This window comes from Salvia miltiorrhiza, chromosome 2 (genome assembly GCF_028751815.1).
Source record: "Salvia miltiorrhiza cultivar Shanhuang (shh) chromosome 2, IMPLAD_Smil_shh, whole genome shotgun sequence".
Taxonomy (NCBI): Eukaryota; Viridiplantae; Streptophyta; class Magnoliopsida; order Lamiales; family Lamiaceae; genus Salvia; species Salvia miltiorrhiza.
The window spans coordinates 14,428,199-14,450,123 of record NC_080388.1 but is presented as its reverse complement, the minus strand read 5'-3'; the positions used below and the strand labels follow the sequence as shown (position 1 = coordinate 14,450,123).

General features: G+C 38.5%; 1 protein-coding gene across 2 annotated transcripts; it reads left to right on the top strand.

Moving 5' to 3' along the window:
* Window positions 1-1,846: 1,846 nt before the first annotated feature.
* On the top strand, window positions 1,847-13,586 carry LOC131011316 (uncharacterized). 2 transcript variants are annotated; one of them, XM_057939100.1, is made up of 11 exons: window positions 1,847-2,216; window positions 2,757-2,945; window positions 3,045-3,098; window positions 3,426-3,536; window positions 4,742-4,804; window positions 4,906-5,160; window positions 5,290-5,436; window positions 5,521-5,548; window positions 8,550-8,620; window positions 9,021-9,080; window positions 13,243-13,586. In XM_057939100.1, exons 1-11 carry the CDS (start codon window positions 1,989-1,991, stop codon window positions 13,309-13,311), a joined length of 1,275 nt encoding a protein of 424 aa, XP_057795083.1. In that variant the 5' UTR covers window positions 1,847-1,988; the 3' UTR covers window positions 13,312-13,586. The 2 variants fall into 2 exon arrangements, with proteins under 2 accessions (XP_057795083.1, XP_057795082.1); XM_057939099.1 differs by lacking the exon at window positions 13,243-13,586 and having other exon boundaries at window positions 9,021-9,302.
* Window positions 13,587-21,925: the final 8,339 nt, after the last annotated feature.

Sequence of the window (21,925 nt, the reverse complement as noted above, 5' to 3'; positions counted from 1 at the left end):
CCGAGAGTTTGGATGACCCCAGGAGCCAATCCAAACGACGTCAAGGAATGGTATGAGTTTGGGGCTTTGGCCTCAGTTTATACCACCTCTCCAGCGTTCAACGAAATCAAGGGTCTACCTAAATGGATCCAGAGAACGGTGTTTGAAGCCTGGGAGAACAACGAGTCCCTTAAACGGGGAGATGTTCTGGAACTGTACTTCTTCAGCGCAGCACCAGAACCTGTCGGAAAAGGAGTCCATGAAGCTTTTCACTTTATTAAGCTTCGGAGACCAGATACGGGAGCCTTGAACCGGATCAAAGTTCCCGAATTTCAAGCTGCAATCGTCTCAACATTTACGGAGGATCAAATCTCCACGAGACGAGCATGGGGTCTATGGGTCTGTCTCACAGAGATGGACAAAATGAAGTCCAGATTCAAGTTCTTTCAAAGTTCGGATCTGGGAACGTTCCTGGTTAACACAATGACAGGAACAACAACCGAGTTTGCTGAAAAATCCTTCGAGAAGAAAAGGCAAACGCTGTGGGACAACAAGATTGCGGGGAGCAAGGAGACTCGTCGCAAATTCTGTAATATGGCTCATCTGAGCCATTGGATCGAGAGAGTCTGTGACCAATGTTCGTTGCAGAAGGAGCCAGAATTCGGCAAAGGTTTCTTCCCGAAACCTGACAAAAGGAGGTTCCGGTCTGATGAGCATGACAAGCACCAGACTCCAAAGGGGAGAACCCCGCGGGCACCAAAAAAGTAAGGTGGCCAACAAAGCAAAGTGAATCATGTGATTCACAGCAAGGATCGCACCCACAAAAGAAACGACAAAAGTGGGTGGAATGACAGGAGAACCACTCACCAAATGCTCCAGGACAAAAGTGAGTGGAAGGAAAAGTAGCCGGCCCCTACCAGCATTATCACAAAGCGATAAAGCAAGGGTCCAGCACCATGTGATGACACCAACAAGTGTCGGCAATAATGGCCAACAAAAGAAGGTGGATGTCACAATCAAGACAGCTGGCCACGAAGATGAAATCCGAGGCTAACAACCGAGCAATAATAGAGGGGTTCAAACCTCTATATAAACCCAAGTGCTGGAGAGAAGAAGGCATCAGAAAATCACACCCATTTCACACAACACACATCTTCTCTCTAGAAAAATTATCTTTGTAATTTTAATTTCTTGTTTTAAAGTTTTTCGTTTTAGTTTTAATTTCCTTTTATTTTATGTACACAAATATTAGCTACTATGAGTAGCTAAACAAGTTAGTCTCCTCCCTAGGGGAGTATTTTATGAAATAAATTAAATTTTATATAATTCCTCTATAAACGCTTAGTTTTTGTCCAACTATTCCGGGTTGAGTAAAAATATTTTCTTTATTTTTCCAACAAAGTATTGAGTCGACACTTAGTGAAGGAGAAGGGTTGCAACCATCTCTTGCGAGTGTGTGGTTGGTGCGTGCCGGGTGGGCAGACGAGCCGTAAAACGCAACAAAACCGACTCCTGAAGAAGACCAGTCGATAAAGGTATAATGTTGGTTTAAATCTAAGATATATTTCGAAGTGTTACGGAAGCATGTTGGGCCTGATTAATTGTTAAACTGTTTTAGAAATCATAATAAGGGTATTTTGTCTTGGTTTTAAATATGTTGGGGTTATTCTGCAATTTTGATTATTTTGGGGTAGTTTTAGAATTTTCAGAAAATAGTCATGGGAGAAACTAGAAGAATCATAAAGGTGGTGTATTATGGAGCAAAAACTAAAGGTGATGTTATATTCCAGAAAATTGGGAAAGTTGATGTATTTATTGGCCAATACCCCTAAAAAAAATCCGAGAAGACTCATTTTTTTTTCAGAGCTTTTCTTTCTCCCAATGTTAAAAAATGTTAATTTTACTAATTGACAGAAAATTTTATCAGGAAGACGAAGAAAGAAACATACACACTAATACCACAGCCCACCACAAAACCTCTTCGTTTGCTGGAGAGCTCTTCATCATTAATGTCGAGAATAATTCTGAGCCCTCATTTGATTCCTTCAGTATCATCAGCATCATTATCTGTTGCTCACAAGTTTCCTATCCTATTCCAATGGCCGCATCTCTCCAAACCCCCTCTGTCGACGCTCTTATTCAGCCGCCGCTTCTCCGCCGCCAAGATAAGCATGAGCTTGCGAGCCGGCATTGTTGGTCTCCCCAACGTCGGCAAGTCCACTCTCTTCAACGCCGTTGTATGCATCCTTTTCCGTTTTCTGAATTATTCGAGTAACTTAACTAATTTTCTTTTTCGTCGAGCAAGTTTTAATTTTCTTTTCATAAATGCTGTTCAATGTGAAACTGTGTAGAATTGGAATGCTCCTGTAAATCCTTTCGGGTTCGGGTGCTCGTTAGCTCAAGTTGTTTCGCACAGTTCTCATTTATCTTTTTTGCTCATTTTCCATTCAGAATATTTTTACATTTTGAATTTATAAGAAAAGTGACGTTTTGGTTTCAGCTTATGCTTTGAAGCAAATTTGGATGTGCTTTGTAGCTTTAGGGGCATTTATTTTTCATGATTGATAAGATACATGATTGAGTATTTTTATCCTTGTTACTAGGATTTCTCCAATCCTGCCCTTTCAATGAGATGTGAATCAAATAAAAAGTAGCTCAAATGATCGAAATTATGAAGGCCTTTGGGGTATCCCAAGGTTCCAATATAAGTTAGTAAACAATGGATTAACCTATATTATTTTTATCTATTCATTATGCTTTGATAACATTGTTTGTAGGTTGAAAATGGAAAGGCTCAGGCTGCAAATTTTCCATTTTGTACAATAGAACCGAATGTGGGGATTGTTGCTGTTCCGGATCCACGCCTCAATGTACTTTCAGAGCTCAGCAAATCTCAGCGAGGAGTCCCAGCATCCATTGAGTTTGTCGACATTGCTGGTCTTGTAAAGGGAGCTAGTCAAGGGGAGGTGAAGCATTTTAATCTGATGATATACCTTATGGTTTACAATAGTTGAAAATTCTAATGTTATTGTTTTTGTGGTTTGTTTATGATATTATGGTTGCAGGGTTTGGGTAATAAGTTCTTATCACATATTCGTGAAGTGGATTCTATACTCCAAGTATGTAACTTTACGTTGATTGTATTTAGTGATCAATTAATCTTCTCAGTAGGTGTATTGTACGAGTTGCTAACATAAAACTTGCATTATGCTTTCCTTGGGATTCTTGCAAGCCTTTGTTGATTTAATGTACCTTTGTTTTTAATTATTTTCTATTTTGGGTTTCTTTGTTAATGATAGGGGAGGGGAGAAATCAAAATGGTTCTTAATTCATGATAAATCAACCATATATCTTCATGTTAAATTTTGTATTGGCTCCTCTTCCCGTATTTTGTCTGCAATGTGTATGTTATTTTATGCGCTATCAAATTTTGCATACCCTTCTAGGTGGTGCGTTGTTTTGAAGATAATGACATTGTTCATGTAAGCGGAAAAGTTGATCCAAAATCTGATATCGACGTCATCAATTTAGAGTTGGTATTTTCAGATGTAGATCAGGTATGCTATCAAGTACTTACTTGCAATTCCATTTTTTTTTTCTCTATGCATAGTACATGTAGTGTCACAATCTCCTATAGCTGCAGTTGTCTTAATGCAATCTCATTGTTTGGAATCCATTGGATATGGCTCATACCAACATTTAAGACTACCAAATTGTATAACTTTATCGTTCTTCTGCCCCAACCACACATATCTTGTGCAAATCAAAAAAGTAATACTCCTTCCTTCCATAAAAAGTGGGGCAACTTTGCCATATTTAGCGTCCAAAAAAACTAGGACACTTTCCTTTAGTACATGGCTCCACATTTTTTTCCTTATCTTTTACCCTTACAAATATCCTTTATTTACAAAAGATCACCCCTAGCCCACACTTAATTCAACCCCAACCACTCATTTCATACAATGGTGGGACCCTTTATCCATTATATAGAAATCACTAAACATTGCATTAAAACCTGTGCCCACCAAATGCCCCACTTTTCATGGACAGAGGGAGTATCAATTAGATGGAGCTACCAAGCATTAGATACAGTTTAAACTTGACTACCATAATTGATAAGGGTACATAACTTGGAGATTGAAAGTAAAGAGTAACCTAGCTGTTTGGTGGCTATTTTTAGATCGAATCAAAAAGTCTTCTCTCTCTTTTATACTGACATTCTGTAGCGACTCATCGAGAATTCAAGGAGCTATGTATATGATACAGTTAAGGCAGCTGAAGATCGGAAAATACTGAATTGATAGGAAATAAATTCTGGAGCCGAGGTTCTCAGAGAATACCCTAGCACAACAATTGCTGTTCGACAAATATGATTGACCTGATAACCAATCTTAAGGGGAAACCCACTATTTAAATCTGGACTTGATTGACTCATCTAAGGCCCATGTAAAAGCCTTTTGAAGAGATACTAAATAAATAAATAGCAACTAATAACCAATAACTGCAAATAAAATCCACTAAACAGGCTGCCCTGCCATCTTCTTGTGCCGAGAATACACCTTCAAAGGTGCACTTAGCGCACTGCTATCAGGATAATGTCACATAATGCATCTATCTTATCTGTTCTAATCACTTCAAGATAACCCGGAGACATTGGCACTTTCTTACAGCTTTGTGATAATATAGCATGCACTTCTATGCGAGACTGCGAGTGTGGTTCAAGAAAGTAAAAACTGAATTTGTGCCTTGTGCAAGAGTGCAGGTTGAGAAAAGATTGGATAAGCTCAGGAAAGGCAAAGCCAAAGACACACAATCCAAAATGAAGGTTTAGCTCTACATGCTCATAGCATTTTCTTCACTATTACAATTTGCCCATAAATGGAATGAAAGCAAACAGTCCTGGATGTATCCTTAATCTGCTTGCAGGAGGAAGCAGAGAAGTCTGCTCTGGAAAAAATCGAGAAGGCACTCATGGATGGAAAACCAGCACGATCAGTTTCTTTGACAGATTTTGAAAAGGATGCAGTGAGGCATCTTTGTTTACTTACTATGAAACCTGTTATATACGTAGCGAATGTTGCAGAATCTGATCTAGCTGATCCTGGAAACAATTCTCTTGTTAAAGAAGTCATGAACCTTGCTTCTGAGTTAGAATCTGGACTAATAACTGTCTCAGCACAGGTCAGATGTTTCCTCGTAACAGAATTCATTAATAGAGAATTTGTTAAAAAGACATCTTATCCTCACAGAAGAGGATTTGATGGAACCTTTTTATTCGAGATATTTGAGTTTATGTTTCTAAAATTCCAGGTTGAGGCAGAACTTAGTGAATTGGTACCAGAAGAAAGAATTGAATACTTGACATCTCTTGGAGTTAAAGAAAGTGGGCTGGGAAATCTCATAAGGGCAACATACAGCCTTCTAGGACTGCGCACTTATTTCACTTCTGGCGAGAAGGTGAAACATAACTGAATGGTTCTTTTGAGCATTAAATGTATTCTTGCTTTGGTGCTTAAACTTTTTTTTTCTTCTTAATTCTAGGAAACAAAAGCCTGGACCATACGAGCAGGTCTTTCCCATTTCTCTTTCTGTCAGCTGTTATTCACATTTCATGAAAACTATAGACCTTGCCTTTGCTAAACTGGAGCAACCTGAATGGAAAGTTTGGTTGAGTAGATACTTTCAAACAACTTAATTCATGAAAGAATTTGAAAGATTGCTTTTTTTTTTTTATCAGAAAAAGAAATATTATTAGATAGAGAAGAAGGTACCAGAGGTACCGGAAGTTACAGAATGAGATGAGAGATGCTTTTTGTCATCCAATCCTGAAAGCTAACTTCGCTCTCCAACAGGTCGAAGATTTTGCTCCAACTCCACAATCTAGCTTTAATACCTCCTAACATCTTATCCATCTCCCAATTCTTGCTCTCGAATCTGCTTTCATTCCTCCCTTTCCAAATAAACCAGGTGGTGCACGCCTAAAGTACCGAGAGGAACTTCGAACTGATCTTCCTCGTCCCAAGGTTTGAGAAGGCTTCAAAGTGTGCTTCGACATTGTCGGGTCGAACTGAGTCAACTCCCACCCATTTTTGTATTTCATTCCACACCATTTCTGTCTTCGGGCATCGGAGGAAAAGATGTTGAGCTGATTCCTCCTTCTGGCAGCATGCATTACAAAAAACTTCCTCTTCTCCAAGTGGGATCCTCCGTTTAACCAAGTTATCACAGGTAGGCAGTCGGTTTCTCAGGATTCTCCACATTGTGACTTTCACCTTTTGGGGAGCGCGAATCTCCCATGCTTTCGCATATCTCTCCTTGAGGCTTGCTGTTGTTGTCTCCTCCAATCGCATTTCCTTAATGGTTTTATAAGCTGTCCTCGTGGAGAAAACTCCCTCTTTATCTGCAGTCCATTTCCATCCATCGTCCACACCTGCACAAAGCTTGACATCGGCAACAACAGCGGACAGATCATTCACCAACTGAACTTCTCTATTGAAAAGTTCTCTCCTTCACCTCCAATTCCACTCCCAAGAGTTCCCCACCCAAGAACCCATATCACTAATGAAAGCTTCCTTTTGAGAACAAAGGTTGTAAAGTCTAGGAAAAGAAAGTTTCAAAGGTTTGTTCCCCACCCACCTATGTTCCCAGAATTTTGTTCCCCTTCCATTCCCAACTTCTCTGTGTAAATATCTCACGAACCAAGTCCCCGTCTGTCCCCTTCCTCCAGCGACAATATTCGCCCACCATCCTTTTTTACACCCCCTGTTTCCCCCAAGTTCCAGACCCTCCTCGCCCCACCTGATATCCCCATATAAAGACCTCACAATCTTAACCCACAGTTGATCGCCCCCCGCGAGGTACCTCCAAAGCCATTTTTTCACCAACGCTTCGTTAAACCACTCGAGATTTCTAAATCCAAGACCCCCTTCCTGCAAATTATCACAGAGTTCTGTCCATTTCACCCAATTTATCACCCCAAGTGCTGCTCTTCCCCCCCACAAGAATTTAGCGCACAGGGAATTAATATTCCTCACGATTGTTTTAGGAATCACATCAAAAGAGAGTTGATAAAGGGGGATAGCCTGCAGTACCGACTTAACCAAGGTAATGCGCCCTGCCAGCGCGAGGTTCGAGTTCTTCCAGCTTTCGGTTCTTTTCTTTATCTTCTCTTCAAGAAAGCTCCAGTCCGCCACTCTACTTCTTTTTCCTCCAATTTTCTGCCCAAGGTAAGTAAACGGGCAGGTGGCCGTTTTACAATTAAGCACCCGTGCCATTTGTTCCATCTTGTCATTATCCATCTTGACTCCGATCAAACTGCTCTTTTTGAAGTTCACCGTAAGACCTGATAGGAACTGGAAAAGCATCAAGAGATATTTCATCGCAACTGCATTGCCGTCCGAATCCTCAAGAAGAAAGATCGTGTCATCTGCGTATTGGAGGTGTGACTTTGATTTTGTCCTTGCCAATCTCCGCCGGTCGAATCATTTGTCTTCCCACCGCTCTATCGACCAAAGAATGGAGCCCTTCCGCGACAATGAGAAAAATAAACGGGGAAAGAGGATCGCCCTGCCGGAGACCTCTTTCAAGTCGAAACTCACCCGAAGGTGATCCGTTGATGAGAACGTTTGCTGTTGCTGAGGAGAGACAACCCTTAATCCACTTTCTCCAGGTGGAGTTGAAGTTAAAACTCTCAAGCATCGCATCAATAAAGTCCCATTCAACTGAGTCATACGCCTTGGCGAAGTCAATTTTAAAGATAACTCTTCCTCTGTTGCTCCTTTTCGCTTCTGCAACCGCTTCGTTAAGGATGACAACTCCATCGAGGATGTTCCGATTGCTGATGAAAGTTGATTGGTTTTCTGAGATAATTGTATCAATAACCGTCCTGATCCTCCCGGCCAATATCTTAGCAATCACCTTGTATAGGCTGCAGATAAGCGAGATAGGTCGGAATTCATCCAGGTTGCATGCCTCCTCTTTTTTCGGTATGAGTACGATGAAAGAGGTATTACAACCTCGAGGAACTTTCCCGTTGACATGAAACTCCTGCATAACCTTCATGAAGTCCTTCTTAATAATTTCCCAAGACGCCTTCCAAAAACAAAGGTTGAATCCATCGGGACCTGGACTTTTATTGCCCTCACAACTCCAGATTGCCTCTTTAATCTCCTGTTCTGAGAATGGTCTGGTCAACCAGCTTCTATCCTCTTCCGAAAGCTTTTTCGCCGTGAAGTTCTGAGGCAAGACCGGTAAGACTCTACTTCCCTTCCGGTAGAAACTTTCGAAGTGGGTCTTCACTGCCAACTTGATACAATCCGGCTCCTCCAACCACTGACTTCCAACCTTCAATCCAGCCATCTCGTTCTTTTTCCTCCAGGCCTTTGATTTCTGTTGGAGAATTTGAAAGATTGCTAATGGAAACAATAATTCGAATTTATGTGTTTTCTGCCCTAAAGATGTTGGCTAAACCTGGGCTGTTTATTATAACATTTTCTTGGATGAGATATGTAAGGTACATGCATGCTGATTCTATGCATGAATTATATCTTATTAATTCTCATTATATGCAGGAATGACTGCACCGAAAGCAGCTGGTGTTATTCATTCCGACTTTGAGAGGGGCTTTATTAGAGCTGAAACGGTAATAGTTAACTATACAATGCTATAGCTTTCTATGAGCAGCGCCATAATTGTTTATATTTTTTCCCAAATAACTATAAAGGTGACAAAATTAGTTGATCCAGAATATTTTAAGTATTGGTTTCATATTCTTTACTTAATGCTGTAATTTTTTTCGATAACATGTCACTAGTTAGAATCAATTATCTATTTTTTTAAAATCTATGGATATTGTAAAAAAAATTATTTAAAAATTGAACATGGTCTACTTAGAATAAAGCATTTCCAATAGACCTAGATTTGATTCATGTGCATTCTAGTTTTCTAAAAGATGCAATTTATAATTATAAGGAAATCTATCATATGCCTGGTGCATTATCATCAATTGTATTTAAACTTTTTGAAATAAAATGGTTTGTTAGGTTGCCTATGATGATTTTGTTGCTGCTGGTTCATTTTCGGCCGCAAGGGAGAAGGGTCTGGTAAGTCGATGCTCTGTTCTAAGTTCTTATTCCTATGGCTACTGCATTAATTTAATAGGCTGCAACTTGTTTCTCAATGAATCGTCAAATTCTCCCACCCCCAAGCCCCAGTGAAACATAAATACAATACTCTCCAAATATAGCTGGAAAACAGACTACTTTTGTCTATGTGAAGGGGATTTGTAATTTTCATAATTCTGCATTTCTGTTTATACTTCATAATCCTATCCTTTCGTAGTGTGTCATTTCCTTGTATCTTACACGGAACCACTGACTTGTCGCATCGATCACCTTTTCCAATCCCAAGCTGGTACAATCACCGTGAACTCAACGAGGAACTCACTGGCGATTCCACAATTCGAGCGCACTTGTGCGCTTGAAATGTGAGAAGACGAGAAGAAAGTGAAACACGGATTCTATTGAAACTGAGAAAAAGATTAGGTTTTTGATGATGATTACAACTGATTCATTCCCTTTTTATACTAGTAGACTTTGTTAATCTCAGGTTATAATAGACTTGCTAATTCTAACTAATTCTAGTAACTATTCTGCCATGTATCATGCTCTGCTTGCTTTTTGAATAACAGAATTGATGCTCTTTCCCTCTCTAGTGGCTTCTCCCATTCATGTGCGGTTCATACAATGCCTTATTGTAGCAATTACTCCATGTAGCTTCGGCTTCTGGTAGGTGGTCCTATTACACCAAACTTAGGCACAAATGCTGTTGTTTTTCTTGACAATTCCGCGAGCAAGTAAGTTCATGGGATGCAGCGTTATCTTCTCATCTTCATTAAAATCTGGTAATGAAGAGATCACATGATGACTGGTCTTCATGCTGCGTTTGAGGAGGTTGACATGGAATACAGGATGTATCTTTGCTGTTGCTGGTATGTTTGACATGGAATACAGGATGTGTCTCTGCTGTTGCCTGTCGCTGGTATGGCGAGTTCATAGGCAACTGGTCCTATAGAACGAACAATCTGAAATGGTCCCGCACAGCGCGGGCTGAGCTAGAAGAGAATGTTGTTTATATGGCTTTAGTTTCAAGTAGACCCAATCATGGGAGTTGGAATTCCCGATGCTGGCGCTGATGGCCAGCTGTATGCTTCATGCGGTCTTGTGCTTTCTGAAGCAGTCCTTTGAGATGTAGCTGTATGTCGAACTTGTCTTGAATGGTGGCCTCCACTCCGATGACCTGTGGTTGGCTGTAGGTAGCCAAAGCTAGCGGTTTAGGCTTGTACTCGACTACTCGTAGGGAGCTTCAAAGGGTGTTAGAGCAATAGATGAATGATATGCAGTATTATACCAAAACTCTGCCAAAGACAGCCAATTATACCATTTTTTAGGATCCTAGCAGCACATTCATCATAAATATGTTTCTAAGCATTGATTGACACGTTCACTTTGACAATCGGTTTGAGGGTGATAGGCTCTTGGACTCCTAAAACATGGAACAATTCTTTCCAAAAGCCACTATTGAATATGTTATCACGATCAGAGACTATAGTACTATGCTAATTGGCAAGCCGTGCAATTTGTATATAGTGTCAAGGAACAAATGTGCTAAGTGTGAAGCAGTATAGGGGTGATGTAAAGATAAAAAATGGGAATATTTAGTGAACCTGTCCACAATGACCCAGATTTTATCTTTGCTGTGCGATGGTGGCAAACCCGTTGATTAAATTCATGGTGATACCACGCTTGAGACGTAATAGGCAAATGATGCAAAAGTCCAGGTGTTCGACAAGTCTCATGCTTGCTCATTTTACACTGGTGACATGCAGAAATCATTTTCTGCTGTGCAGCGTGCAGCTCATGCCATAAAAAAGTGGCTTTGATGCGTTGGAAGGTAGCAATAATACCAGATGACCTCCATCCCTGAACTGTGCATGAAAGGCAGAATCCTCTCCCTCATATCCCCATTAGACCCCACGAACAACTTTCCTTTGTAGCATAGTAACCATTCTCATAAGAAAAGAGTGACAGATTAGTGGGAATGGCTATACATTCAGCGATTGCTTCTTGAGCCATTGCATCCCCTTCATAGCTACTAATTATCTCCCCCTTCGATGCAGTAGTACAGAGTGTAATGGCTTATAATTCGCCCTGCTGTTGGTCTCTCGACTACCATACTTTCCACCCTTTCTTAACTCGATTTTGTAATCGAACCCGAGCAACTCTGTGAGATATTTATGTTGTACTGGTGTTGAAATGCACTGCTTCAACAAAAGTTTCAGGCTTTGATGATCTGTTCTAACAATGAATTTACTGTGTAAGACATAAGAACACCATTTCACAATGGCAAGAAACTCCTCGTAAATAGACAAACCCAAGTTCTTCGGCGCTAGGGACTTTCTTATAAAGGCTATGGGGTGACCCTCCTGCATCAATACAGCCCCTATACCATTATAGCATGTGTCAGTCTTGAGTATGAAGGTAAGTGTAAAGTTGGGAAGGTGTAGGACTGGTGCTGAAACCATAACCCTCTTTAAACTATCAAAGGCTTGCTCCACGTCTTCAGATCAAATGAAAGGTTCCCTTTATATGAGATCATTTAAGGGTCGAGCTATTACACCATACTTCTCGCTCAAATTCTTATCCTCACTGACCATAAAGGCTTTCAGCTCTTCAAATCTCAAAGTATATTCCATCACATCATGTTTTTGTTTTAATTTGTTATACTGTGCTATCAAATTTTTCCTTCCACATTTGGGAATTGCTCGATTACTGAACTCCCAAATTCTTGCCACAAAATCCCCTCAATTCCCTCCATGTATTCAAGAAACCATGAATCTGCCTTTCATTCCATAAACATTGCAGCAGTTATTATCTTCTCCGGATCTGGCATTGGATTAATGGTAAAGTACTTATTACACTTGTGCGCCCATTTCATTGGATTCTCACCAAAATATTTTGGAAAATCTAACTTAGGCATGTGAAAATGTGAATTAGTGGTGTTATGCGAGTTACCTTGTTCCTTAGCTGGGTTGGATTCCGCTCCACTTTTCTTTTTTCCATACTTCCATTCCTGAATTCTTTCTTTAGATCATTGAACTTCTGCTTAATCATCTCCAGCATTGACTGATTCATATCCATCTGTTGTTGCTTCAACTGATTAAAGCTTATCTTCCAAGCTCTCAACATGATTATCCATTCTCGGATTATTCCGCGGCATACGTTGTAGCATGGATAGATCAATGACTCTTGGGTACCAAATGTTACACTGAACCACTAACTTGTCACGTCGATCACATTTTCTGATCCCAAGCTGGTACAATCACCATGAATTCAACGAAAGAACCCACTGGAAATTCCAAAATTCGGGTGCACGTGTGCAGTTGAAATGTGAGAAGACGAGGAGAAAGTGAAATAGGGCTTCTATTGAAACTGAGAAAAAGATAATGTTTCCAATGATGATTACAACTGATCCATTTCTAGTAGACTTAGCGAATCTCAGCTCATAACAAACTTGCTAATTCTAAATAGTTCTAGTAACTATTCTGCCACATGTCACATTCTGCTTCCTTTTAGAAAAACAGTGGTGATGCTCTCTCCCTCTCCAGTAGCTTATCCAATTCTTGTGCGGTTCATGCAGTGCCTTATCGTAACATTGTATCATTGCTATCGTAACTTCTCATTTGTTGGATGTCTTGATATTGCTGCTATTTTGCGCCCATGCATCGTGATGCCAACAATTGCGACCTGAAACTTGCTAGTTTGTTTCTAAAATATTTCAGAAAAGGATCTAACCTTTTTACTTTTAGGGTGCGTTCTCTTTGGTTGTAAATTTATCATGGGAAAAGGAGGGATGAACAAAATTTCACCACCCTTTAAATCCTTCCTTTCTTTTCCCTCATTTCATTTTCACTACAAATGAGGGATAATATTATCACACCAAAAATGGATGGATAATATTATCCCTCCTTTGTATTGAAAATGAGGAATGAGTAAAGGGCCAAATTCTATTTTGTAGGAAATGAGAAAAAAAGAAAAGGAGGATTTAAAGAGTGAAATTTTGTTTATCCCTCCTTTTCCTTTGATAAATTTACAACCAAAGAGAACACACCCTTAAAGATATATAATGCTGTGCAATTTCAGTTGTTGCTGTAGTTTTTCTAATTCACCTCTTCATTCAATAAATTTAATTTGTGATGTGATGCAGTTGAGATCTGAGGGTAAAGATTATGTCGTGCAAGAAGGGGATGTGATGCTATTTAGGTTTAACGTCTAATAGGAAATCTAAAGATGATCAGTACGCAGGAATGAGGAAATCTGGCATGAAGGTAATCACAAGAGTTGCCTCAAAAGTTTATTTCTTCATTTTTTTGGCCATGACATATTTTTGTTTCTTCTGATTTACTATATATTTCTTTTACCAATTTTACTTTCCCCGAAGAATACTCTATGCTATCTGGGAAATTACATAGTACATGTACATGTACTACACTCACATTTTTCACATTATAATTTTTTATTAATTTAATTCATATTAATAGAATTTTATCATGTGAGAAGAATTTCCCCGAAAGTGGGGTGGGTAACACACTAGATTTTGGTTGGATAACGATGTAAACTATTTAATGTAGAATCGAAGTTCCTGCTTCTTGAAATTGTGTAATAGATACATTCATTTCTGAAGAGCCATTTTAGTTTATTTATATTAGTATTTAATAAGTGACTTTTGAGCGCAGGAGTCATATCAAATGTTTATGACTTATAATTATGTTCTTATGAGTCTTTTTATGAGTCTTTAAGTGCGTTATGTTAGGCTTTCAAAAGTCGTTTTTGAGCCTATAATTATATGTATTTGGAGATATTGGTGATAAATGAAAATTGATATTTACCGTGTGAATTGAATTATCTTTGAAGAGTATTTTACTTGTTATAGAATTTATCAAGACACTTGAGTAAGGTCTTATGATGTTTAACTATATCGTGATTCTTCATTAATAATATAGCCAATAGGTCTAGGTTTTTATTTTTATGCTCTAGAGTGATCAAATTGAATTTCCGATCTAGGAAGATCGCCGCCTAACTTTCATATGTGGAATTCTTCTTTGCTTTTAACCAACAGATCATTCCTCCATATCAAGTTTGTATCAATTTAACGGCCAGCTTGAGCTATTTCATTTTGTTTGTGATATCTTAATTTGTTTCCAAGTTTTATCTACTGAGCTTGTTCGAAATAGTAAGTCTCGTGTAATGGGAAAAGAAAAAGGACTATGACACTAATGTTGAAATCTACAAGGGAGTGTTTATTTTGCATGATTGGTAAGATGTATGTTTGGAAATTCTCAAGAGTATGATTTCTTCAATCGCACTCTTTCAATAAGATATGAATCAAGCAAAAACAGCTAAAATGAAAGAAATAATTAAGGGTCTGGGGATATTACAAAGTTTCAATCCACCAAAGTAAATAAATGATTAACCTTACAAATTTTATTTATCAAGGTTAATCCTTCAAAATAAACGACCCATAGGTGATGAAAATAAAATGCAACAGTTCTGATTTCGATGTCCAAGTCAATTGAATTCAAAAGAATTTTAGAAATAAAAAGCTAAATACTCCCTTCTCCGTTTACGAAAAAGAGTCTCACATCATGTTGGACATGAGTTTTAATAAAGTTGTTAAATTTGTTGTAAATAGAATAAAAGTATAATTTATAGGAATAGTGTTATTAGTATAAAAAAGTAGAATAAAAGTACATTATTAGTTAAAAAATAGAAAAAAGTACAATTTATAGTTAAATATAGGACATAATGTAGGATGTGATAGTTTAAAGAGTTAAATGATAATTTTTTTCGTGAAAAAATGAGACTATTTTTGCGGACGAAGGGAGTATAAATTAAGACAATTTTGGTTGAAATTGTTACATGGATATTGGGTTAGTTATAGTGTAAAGACAACACTTTTAGCGAATTTTAGTTTATAGCTCAACTTCGATTATCTTTTCTTATGTTCTAAACTATGAGATTGAGGGAGTATAAACTAAGACAAATTCGGTTGATATTGTCACATGGATATTGGGTTAGTTATAGTGTAAAGCCAACACTTTTAAAGAATTTTAGTTTATAGCTCAACTTCGATTATCTTCTTGTATGTTTTAAACTTTGAGATTGATTAATTATGGACCAAATCAAGCTTAAAATATGGCATTAGTTTTTTTTTTTTTGTCGAAACTACTCCTGATACGATGACCAATAGCCACGAAATTGGAGTCTAATCACTAACGTAAATTTTCAACAAGTAACCCAAAGCCATTAGATCACCGGTGTGGTTGAAATCGGACTTAAAAGTTAACGTTGTTGCACTATTGTAGTTCCGACCACATCATTTGTCCATCATCATAAGAAAGTCTTGATATTTAATCAAAACAAATGAATTTTCTTAACATTGTAAGAGAGTTGTATGGCTCTCGCTCTCGGATAGATAGGGTTTTCTCTCTAAGGATGGCGGCTCTACCCTAACCCTACTTCCGCTGTTGCCGTTTGATGGCCGGAGATCAGTCTGCTCTCTGGCTTCCGCCGGTTTCAAATAACTTTACCAACCCTTCCTCTGCCCCGGCTAAGCTTGGGCTCAACCATAGTGATGATGTGTCTTCATTGCTTTCTTCAAACCCTAAATCCTCGGGGGTTTCAGCCGTCAACAAAGTCGGCTCTGGTGTGGCCTCTGCTGCCACCCGTGAAATCCTTCCGTCGCTGCGTAATAATGATGAGTCTTTGACGCTCGTGTCAAACCCTAATCCTACTGGTGAGGCCGGTAAACAACATCCATCTTATGCTGCAATCACTCGGCCGATCCATGCCCGAAAACCCGATGTGCTAGTTCATCATTTAACTTCTACTCAAATGGGAAAAATAGATGTTGTAATTGTTTCGATTCCCCAGTCCTCTTTCCAAACTCGATTAGATGAGTTCAAGTATGCTCTCATCGGGAGATTTTTCTACGCAAGGGAGACAAACCCCGGACGACTATTGATATCAAGAACGAGCTTCAATCCGTTTGGCAGCCTTCTGAACCATGGAAGCTTATACCAATGGGTAAGAGTTTCTTCTCCATCTATTTTTGTTCTCTTGAGGATAAGAAGGCTGTCAAGGCAAGATGGTGTGGACGCTATCTAAGGGGACTATTCGTCTTAGAGAATGGTCCCGTAACTTTGATCCGTACAAGGAGTTATCGTCTCTGGCCCAGGTTTGGGCTCGAATTTACTACTTGCCTGTTGAATATTGGACCACATATGTTATTACTCGTATTGGTAGAGCGATTGGGTATCCTATCAAAATCAATGGAGCCTCGGCGGAGGGTGAGGTTGGTCACTATGCTCGTATACTCATTGAATTATATCTTGCTAATCCACTTCCAGAATTTGTCTTGGTTGATTGTTCGGACAATTCATTTTATGTGGATTTTTGCTTTGAGAAACTCCTTCTCTACTGCTATCATTGCAAGATTACAGGTCATACGGTCGATAAATGCAAGCGTTTTATTTCTAAACGTGTTGCTACTGTGCGGGCCGACGCTATAGACGATAAGCATGACACTTCAGCTGTGAATTTGCGCAGCAAGGATGCTAAGATTGAAGCCTTGCCCACCAAGGATGAGGCTGTGAAGAATGCTGCTCCTAGGGAAGGATTTACTCAGATCAAGCCACGACACAATTGGAAACCGAAAGAAATGCGGCCGATTATCACAACTAGCAACAACTCTCCCAAACGTGAACATGTTGCTGTTGGAAATTCTGTGGAAAAAACCAATCGGTTTGAGGTGCTGGAGGGTATGGAGTTAGAGAATGGAGACAATACGGCAGCGCGCAGAGATGACTCTCTTTCGGGACCAGATTTACTGGAGGCATTAATTAGACCGATTCAGAATTCTGTATTCGATCGGCCCATTGTTGATGGCTCGAATGATCAAGCTAGCAACGAGGACACGGCTGTTATGGAGTTTTCTGCAGCTCCGTGGATGAAGAGATCATTGCAGACGTTAGCGAGGCCGCTAGCCCGGCAGCGCGATCGCAAAGAGAGATAGCGGCCGGGTCTAAGGGTTCTTCACCACAGGCAGCTACGAAGTCTGGACAATCCGCTCCTGGCCCGAACGATTATGCTGCTCGCATTAGTAAGTTAGAGGAGCAGGTTAGTCAGGGGATGCAATTGCTCTCGGACGTGCCAAAGCGAGGACGTGGCCGTCCAAAAGGCACGGGCAAGGGCATGGGAAGGGAGCCGATGCAAGCAGCTCTAGAAGGTAAAAAAGAGCACCTCAGGAATGGGGGGAAATGGGCTATGTGGTTGATTGTAGCAATAGTGCTAGCATGCGTCCAATGAATAATATAGCACGTCGACGTTGGTCGGATGAAATGGACGACTATCCAGATTTATGGGATTGCTAGTAACCTTTCCTTTATTTGTTTAACGATCTCATTTTGAGTTTCGTGCCCTTAGTCTGCGTTTTGTGCTCTCAAGGGTTTCTTTTTTAATAAACCTCAAATTCAGTCAGTAAGAGAGTTGTATGATATTTAAGTATTTCTCTATTGTATATTGGTTTACTTGTAAAACATGAATTTCAAATATGATAGATAAAATACACAAAATTTTACGAAATACACCAACCATCCACGATAAGTGTGGCGTGGATGGGTGGTCACAAGTTTTAAGAAAATATTGAAAGATGTATATAAAATGGAGAAGGGTACCACCATAGTTGATTTGTTAGGTAATTAATAAATGGTTTGTGAGGTAAAAGTATAAAGATATATATATCCTAAAATGAAAGGACCACACTTATTTTGGACGGACGAAAATGACAAAAAGATCACACTTATCGTGGACCGAGAAAATAATAGACAACATGAAAATGCTTTGTTGTCTATTTCAGTATCTATTACAAGATAGACAAAGGATAACTATCGATGTCAATTGTAAGAAATATTGTGGTTTATTTTTATGGACGACAAATAAAAATATTTATCCATATTTTGTTGTCTAGTAGACAATGAATCACCCTTATCTATTGTCTGATAGCCAACACGATTTTTCATGTTGTCTATTTAATGAAAAAAAAATAGAAAATTGAGTTAAGTATCAAATTCACCCCTAACATTGACACCATTTTCACGTCTGGCTCCCTAACTAGACTTTGGTTCAACTAATCCCCTAAAGTCTTAAATTTTGTTCAATTACACCCTCTTCCCTAACGATTGTTTAACTCTGTTAAGTATTTTAATTTTAATTTTTTTTCATTGGTGGCGGGACCCACACCTTTCTTCTTTGCCAAGCTAACTGGAAACACGCTCGGCGGCGAATCTGCGAAGATCATGGCAGCAGCTGAACCAAGCGTCCCAGTCTCCGACAATCTTCCACCCCCACTGTGACTATGAGGCAATTGAGGCATCTCTCTCTCTCTCTCTCTCTCTCTCTCTCTCACACACACACACACATACACACACACACACAGAGAAAAGACATGAAGGAGGGCAACAACGGGTAATCAAGTCCGAGGAAACCGGAGAGGCCACTACTGAGCAAGAAATCCAGAACGACGTCCTCTAATTCCGATGATTCCCAAACCCCACACTTTCTCGGCCCCCTCTTCTGCCGCATCTCCCAAACTCCCCCTTCTAGTTGCTCCGCCGCCTCCTCCACCACCAGGACGTCTTCCTCCGCCTCCACATGCAGGATTAGCAAGGCCTTCAGCTTTAATTTCTCGGACTGGGATTATGTATTCCCTTCGAATCTCGTAGGAACATCTCAGTGAAATCTTCTTCTTCTTTTCCCAAACCACAGCAGCAGCTGCCTCAATTGCCAACGCGCAATGCCTCTATGCCACCTAGCTTGAGTAGTGGTGGCAAAGGGGATTTGACTTCGCTATTGGGACAGGTTTAGGGTGTTATTTTGTTTGATTTAGGTAGTTAAGAATCTCTTGTTTTGATTGAAGGAAACGAAAAGCTAATCATTCATCGAAGTTAAAGGAAGAAAAATTTGTGTGGATCACGAAAAGCTAATCATTAAACGGAGACTGGGACGCTTGGTTCAGCTGCTGCTATGGCCGTCGCAGATCCCCGCCGAGCATTTTTCCAGCGTGTTTCCGGCGAGCTTGGCGAAGAAGAAAGGCGTGGATCCCACCACCAATGAAATTAAAAAAAAATACTTAACAGAGTTAAACAACCGTTAGGGCAGAGGGTGTAATTGAACCAAATTTAAGATTTTAGGAGTTTAGTTGAACCAAAGTCTAGTTTAGGGAGCCAGAAATGAAAATGGTGTCAATGTTAGGGGTGGATTTGACACTTTACCCTAGAAAATTCTTTGTTGTCTATTATCTATTAGGTTATACTCCTTTCATCTCGTTAAAGATGACTCGTTTTGTTATTTTGGGTCGTTCCATCAAAGATGACTCATTTTCACAAAAGGCAATATTTAACTCTTGAAAAATGTGACCCCAACCACTTTTATCCAATTTACACTTTCTTCTTAATCTCTGTGCTGAAAAGACGTAAATCATCTTTAATGGGACGAAAAGAGTACATGTTATTTATCAACCCTCCATATATACTACAATTATATAGTCAATAACATTTTTTTTGGTTATTGAGAAAGGATAAAATTTGTTGTCTATTAGAAAAGTTCATGTAGTGGTAGTACAAATATGTGTTAATATATATGTATGGTAAAAAAAAATAACTGTTGAAACTTATAAAGTCACCTTGAAAGTATAATAAACCTAGCCATTTTAGAGTAAATGGACAACAAAACCCCATTGATGATATGAGAGAGGAGAGATAATGAGATTTATTTTGTTTTTATTTTAAATTAAAAGAAAAAAATTTGCATTAAATTCTTTTTTATTTATTCTTCAAAGAGATTGTTGATAAGTATTTATTAAAAGTTGGTAATTTACACTGGAATAAAATATATAAACATTCATTTATCATCTTAAATTAAAAAAAAAATTAAAGAAAAAATTTGAAAAAAAAATGGGGAGGTAGAGTTTTAGAATATCTTCGATCCCGTAATATCCTACTTCATTTTGGTTAAGGTACGTAAATTCATTTTTTTTTAAAACGTACATTGTTGAATACATGAAATTGGACACGAATACATTTGTATACCCAAACATGGTTTTTTGGGTTGAATTGTTGACACTGGGATGATAATTTAGTATTTTGGACCGGATATTGTATGGATAACACATTTATTTTTATTTACAGTATGACACAAAATTCTTAGGTGCATGTTCTTGTGTACATGACATTAGACACGGAACAGTACACGCATGCGTTTTTAGCTCAAAAATAATTTTTTGTTTGATTTATTATTAATAAAATGCATACTTTAATGTTTCGAATTGTATATTGTATAAACGAGACATTTAATTTTTGTTACAATAATACGGAAAATTCTTAGATCGCATGTTTTTGGATATAGGATATTAAACACCAACTGTACACATATTAAGGTAGCATGTTTTTTTTTTAAATCGATTTATTGTTACTAAATACTTAAATTTTCATTAAATTCAACGGTAGCACAATGCACATTATAGTTCGGATAATTAATTATTGAATTTATGAATTATCCTTTTACCCTTATGTAATTCATATTCATATATCATATGTTTCATCCGTGTTAAACATTTCATTTATATCTTAGCCGTTGGATTTCAACTTATCAATGGCCTACATTGGTTCTTCGTTTTAATTCTAGGGGTGATTCTACACTAAAATAAAAAATTATTTTAAAATATAAATTAGAAACATGAGAACCATTATATTAATGCATCTGCTATAAAAGTTAATGTATCCGCTGTTAAAATTAATGTACTCGAAAAAAATAAAATTTCGCTCCCTCCATGATTCGAATCCGGGTGGTGCATTCATCTAACAAAATGATTCATCCACCGTAGATCTTGATGATTGAATAACTGAAAATGATTCTCCGTTCTTATTTTATTTAGTGGTTCTTACTTGAATCTTTCTATACATATATATATATATATATATATAAACAACTCTTAAAATATAAAATATGAACTAGCTAAAATGTATGAATTATATGTAGAACACGTATGAATTCATTGTGTAAATGTATGAATTGCGAAAAATAAATTTTTTGCTACTTATGAGATTCGAACTCAAAACCATGAATTCATCAAACAAGGTGATGAATCAACCGTAGATCTTGATGATCTAAATGCTGAAAATGGTTCATATTTTATATTTTAAGAAGTGTTTTTTTAGGTGAATCAACCGACCCGGACCGACCCGCCGGGTTTGAAGACCCGAATTTTTTTAAAAAATGGACCGACCCGGGACCAGACCATTATAGTAAGATAATTTTAATTAGAGTAAGATTTATTAGTTATCTTTCTTAATTAAAATTGTCACATCAATGGTGGGCACGTTATGCTTGCCCACGGTGGGTAGGTGATCGGTTCTATCAGTTGTTAACCCTGTTTTGGTCAAAACTCTTTTCTGTAAACAGGTGTCTGAGTTTGTGTTTGTAATTTCACTTTTGATCTCTGTATTGAGATATTGATTTTAAAAAATAGCCTATAGGTGTATTCCCCCCCTCCCATACACCTATTCAAGACCCTTCGGACCTAACAGTCGTTAAATGGCGGGCGGCAACTGCTACGACATTTGAGGCTCTCCTTCTTTATGTGTTTGGTGGTTGTCATTGGAGCATCTCTTGGCGTTTTTTATAACTTTCAGGTGCGCTTGGAGTTGGGCTCGGATGATGTACTCCTTTGATTGCTCCACGATAGATGGGGCCTCTAGGCCTTTTCTTTCGGTGTTGAGTTTTTCAAGTTTTTCGGGGTATCATTAAGAGGTTTATTGGGGGCGATAGTTAGA